Source organism: Podarcis bocagei (genome assembly GCF_964188305.1).
Source record: "Podarcis bocagei genome assembly, chromosome: W".
Taxonomy (NCBI): Eukaryota; Metazoa; Chordata; class Lepidosauria; order Squamata; family Lacertidae; genus Podarcis; species Podarcis bocagei.
Genome location: NC_138131.1, coordinates 94,457,060 through 94,461,943, shown reverse-complemented (window position 1 = coordinate 94,461,943; position 4,884 = coordinate 94,457,060). Strand labels below are relative to the sequence as shown.

The following is a 4,884-nucleotide window of genomic DNA, read 5'->3' as shown; positions in this document are numbered from 1 at the left end:
TGACGAAACCGAGGGAGCAGGGCATCCCACCGTGGAACGCAAGTTCGTGACGCAACCGAGGGAGCAGGGCATCCCACCGTGGAACGCAAGTTCGTGACGCAACCGAGGGAGCAGGGCATCCCACCGTGGAACGCAAGTTCGTGACGCAACCGAGGGAGCTGGGCATCCCACCGTGGAACGCAAGTTCGTGACGCAACTGAGGGAGCAGGGGATCCCAACGCCTTCCCCGTTGTCCGAACCAGGCAATGGAGATCTTTGGCTGCAGACCCAGATGTTCTCCGCCTGGACCAGTGGTGGCATGGATGGCCGCCCAATGCACTATGCTGTGGCCGAAGTTTGGGGGTTGAGCCTGAAAGAAAGGATCTGTCAGTGTCTGCTGGTTGTATCTAATGTAGCCTTTGAAGGCAGCTGAACGCCACCGCCCCATTGCTTTTATGTGTTCTGCCGGGAGGCCGCTTGCAGCTGCCGTGGTTGCTGCACCGATACAAAAGGAATGCCCAGAAAATTGTGCCGGGTCACCTACACAAGCATGGATGGCCTTACGCAATATTGAAACAAATTGGCAACGGGTCATGGGGCGGCCTGATGCATGAATGGGAGGGCCTGGTCCTGGAGGACGTACCTTCAAGAATTTGCGTGTGTCCGCGACCAGGCATGGTCCAGTGTGTGGGGAGGGGGCTAGACTTAGCGTGGTACCCCTACCTAGTTGATCGGTTTTGGAGGCTCGGATTTTGACTTGTAGCATGCGCCTGTCAGGGTTGATATCAGCCACAGACAAGCCCCTGCGATGAGATGACAATGTGCCCCCAACGCACTCTCCGATACGGAGCGCACCAAGGAAGGCCAGGGAGAAGGCCGCCCTGAATAGCCTAATCTCATAGCTGGACCAGCAGATACTGGGGAGCACATCCAATATCAGCCGGAGGATCTCAATGATTACTGTCCTCCTCTTATCTGGAATGGGCGGGTGGGAGTGACGCCACCCTGCAAAGCTTCCTTACGTGGAAATTGTTACAGGGGTCTGGGAGCCAAAAACAGTTGCTGAAGTATGAGAAAGCAGCCTTGTGCAGGCTGATTGTCTTAAGGGGCCATGCCTCTACGCTTTAGGTGAACTATTAGAACATCATACTCCTTAGCTGCACGTCTGCGTCGTAAACCAAACTTATCTCTGAACCCCTCGAATTGGGACCATGCTCCGGTGTAGGATTGCAATGTTGATGGTGCAAGGGGGCTCAGTACCCCTGCTGTCACTTCTCTCGACCGAGTTCCCAAGGTCCTCCGGAAAGGCTTCTGGGAGTTGATCGGCCTCGGGTGCTAGGTCACCAAAACGCTCCATCTGAAAGCGAGACAGGGCATCTGCAATGTCGTTATTGAGGCCCGGGATGAACCGCGCGGAAAAGGTGATGTTACCTTTCAGACATTCCAGCACGAAGAGACGGAGCACGCGAATTACCCTGTTGGATTTTGCAGATTGCTTCGCCATGATTCTTACCACCGCCTGGTTGTCTGACCAGAAGCACACCTTGGTGTCCTTGAGAAGGTCCCCCAAACCCGGAGAGCTACTAGGATTGGAAAGAACTCAAGAAAAGTTAAATCGCGTGTAATGCCCTCCGCGTGCCAAGATGTCGGCCAAGGCTGCGCACGCCAGTGACCCCTGAGGTAGACACCGAAGCCAGAGCGACCAGAGGCGTCAGAGTGCACCTGTAGCTGCTCCTTAAGCAGCAGCCAATCTCGCCAAAAGGATACCCCATTGTAACTTTTCAGGAAGGTCAGCCACATTTTGAGGTCCTCCCTTATGGTATGAGTGACCCTGATGTGGTGGTGGGGGGCAACACCGCCAACCATGAGACGGGCTAGGCGTGCGCAAAAGGCGCGACTGGGCGAGATAACCCTGCCTTCAAAATAGAGGTGTCCTAAGAGTGTCTGGACCTGATGCAACGTAGTCGTTTTCTGGGCCATCGTGGTGGTAACCAATTCCCTCAACGTGGCGAGTTCGGCCAGGGGCAGGCAAGAGGTTTGGCTGACAGAATCCAGTTCAATACCCAGATATGATTTGAAACCTAGCAACCAGAAGTCCCTGGGGTGGACTGGTAACAAACGGAAGGCCGATTCGATGTCACATTTTGCCATGAGCGCGCCCGAGCCGCACTCCCTAACCAGCCTGATTGCCTGATCAAGAGATGCATATTTGACTGAGCATTGTTCTTGAGGATTGGCATCATTTACTGACCCACCCTTTGGGTAAGAAAGGTTGTGTATTAATCGAAACTCGCCTGTGGCCTTCTTAGGCACGATACCTGGTGGAGACACTATGAGGGTGGGAAATGGAGGTTCTGAGAAGGGACCTGCCACTCGCCCCAGCAAACGTTCTTTGGTGATCTTCTTCTCAGCAATGTGTGGCATATCTCAGACAGACTTTTGGTTGGGGGGATTGGTGCATGAAGGGGTGACTACCACTGGGATGTGGAAACCTTCCCTAGAGCCCTCCTAAATGTATTTTGCTGCCTCTTTATTGGGGTACTGGAGTAAAAAGGCAGCATTGCTGATATAGATACGGGTGAGGGGGCTAGGGAAAGGAGAACACTATTTGCGGGCATTGTTTTTGCTTTGCAGTGTGCCAGAGGAGCCTGTAGAGGCTCCGGCCTCTCTTTTGTCTTGAGATGTGCCTGCGCCTGATCCGCGGGAGCCTTGAAAAAACTTCTACCCCCAAAAACATTTTGTGGTGGGGTGAGATCCACTACAGCGCTCGCATTTATGAGCAAATCGGCATTTTTCTCTGAAGCAGGAACCGTTGTTATACTCCCAGCAAGATCTCTTGGGGGCCTTGGATTGGTATTTGGACTGTTTCACATTGTCAGACCCTTTCTTGAAGAATGGGGCAACCAACTCAGACCACACGTCATCATCTTCGATATCCCATCTAGCTGTGTCGTCCCCTGCCGCCCGCTCCCTGAATGCCTGGTCATAGGCAAGTGCCGCCTCCCCCCCCATACATGGCTTCAGCCTTTAGGATGATAAGTAGGTAGTTGGTCAGGTGCCAACCCCTGTCAGGGTAACTAGCGACTATAATACCCATGTAAGTGGTGTATGCAGTGAGCCAATTACGAAAGGTACGCTCAACACTCACTTTTTTATCTTTTTTCCTCTGCTTGGCGGATTTAGATTTTAGGCATGTCGAAGAGGCAGGGGATAGCAGATCAAACAAATCCACAAACTCCCCATTAAGGATGCGTTCCCGCAACTTCTCGCGCAGGCGAAGGCCTGGGGGCTGGTCAGTTCTTTTGAAGTTGGATTTCCTAATGCTACCTCTGGAGTCAATGCCCTCCTCACCACACAGCGCAATAGCACCATGTTCACGCCTGTGCCTCCGGTTGCGGCACCGCCAGACCCAGTGCGGCAGCCCTGGGGCGTGGGGGCCTGTAACCCAATAGCCTTTGATGCTCCCCCCCGTGTACTATCAGTGGAGCTGGACCTACCTGAGGAACTAGATGATCCAGAAGAGTCCCTCTTGGACTTGTGGCTCTCCTCCTGGATTTGCGGTGTTTCCTCCCACGATGACGCGATCTGTGCGACTTAGGGATGATGAGCGTGATGCGCCTTCCTGGACACGGCGGTCAGCGGAGCTGCTACTGCGCCCTTGCCTGCGGCTGTGAGGTGACCCAGAGCGCCCTGTGCGCGAATCCCGCTGCTCCAGGCGGCGCCTCAGCCGGGCAATGGTCCTATCCTTACTGTCTCCACGCACCGGGTGCGAGGGACTGCTACTAAGGCAGGAGCGGGTAGAGGAGGAGCTCTCTGTACATCTCGGCTTGGCAGCCGAGCCCTTGCCGGCGCGACTCGCCATGGCTAGTGGGCTTATGGACCCAAAAGACCCTCTAGGTGCTGCTGCCCTCTTGGGCGCGGTCTTCTTGGGCTGCTCCTCCCTGGTCGCACGCGCCTTACGCTGTTCAGTGGCCTGTATCTGGGCAGGCTTGGTGGACGCGCCCCTTACAGTGCCCCTTCTAATGCGGGGCGGAGAAGCAGCCTGACGCTTTGGTGGCATGGTGTGGGGCTAATAGAGTAGGGTATGCTAGGGAATCCGTAGAACAAGGGGGGGGGCAATGATTGGTAGAAAATGCCCGCTATCAATTTGCAAACACACACTAGTGATAAAGGTAAGGGTTCAAATAATGGGAGGGGAGGAGATAAGGCAAGGACTGAGTCGCAGCAGGGATCGCTACTAAAGGCTGCAAAATAAAACAAGCAATAGTTTAGAAAATCACTGCACAGATTTCAGTTGAGGTCCATGGGCAGTCTCCCCTCGTCGATAATGAGCGCGATGCCTGCTGTCCACTGCACCTGCTGGCAAGCTATGATAGTGAGATGCAAAACCAATACTTACCTGATGAGGCCATAGGTGCGCCTAAGGACCACCGAAGCATGACCGCCCCTGCAGCCAGATCCAGGATGGCCGCCGCCATGTAGTCACCGGCGCAATGGCTGCTGCCATGCGATCGCCATTGAAATGGCTGCAGACTTGGGGCCACCACTAAGCAGGCCCCACCACGGTTTATGGGGGGGTGGGGCAAGCAGAGGCACACACTGTCCCCCGGGGCCATCTGGGGGGGGAGGCGGGTATGCCCACCAGCTGCAGAGGTCCCCCCCGCCGCCGCCCAGGGGAGGTTCCAGGGTCGCCAGAGGCCTGGTGTAGGCCATATGAGGCGGCAGGGCCTCCCTGCAGCCTTAAAGGCTGACCAAAGGTGGGGGAAGGCCATGCGGTGTGGCCCGCGGCCCCCCCACGGAATGGGGGGGTGGCAGGAAGGCCCCCGCCGCCCAGGGGAGGCTCCAAAGCCGCTGTAGGCCCAGCTAGGCCGCACTATTCAGCAGAGCCTTTCCGAGGCCCGGTTA

General features: G+C 55.8%; 1 protein-coding gene across 1 annotated transcript; it reads right to left on the bottom strand.

Annotated features, from left to right (window-relative positions):
* Window positions 1-371: 371 nt before the first annotated feature.
* LOC308578332 (uncharacterized protein) lies at window positions 372-4,452 on the bottom strand. Its single transcript, XM_081178608.1, has 2 exons — window positions 2,790-4,452; window positions 372-2,745 (listed from the first exon to the last, which is right to left on the bottom strand). Exon 2 carries the CDS (start codon window positions 2,401-2,403, stop codon window positions 1,489-1,491), a length of 915 nt encoding a protein of 304 aa, XP_081034734.1. The 5' UTR covers window positions 2,404-2,745; window positions 2,790-4,452; the 3' UTR covers window positions 372-1,488.
* Between the last annotated feature and the right edge of the window lie 432 nt (window positions 4,453-4,884).

What these genes read in the sequence shown, in the direction of transcription:
- LOC308578332 (XM_081178608.1), bottom strand. Translation starts at nt 2,403, where the DNA reads ATGCCACACATTGCTGAGAAGAAGATCACCAAAGAACGTTTGCTGGGG.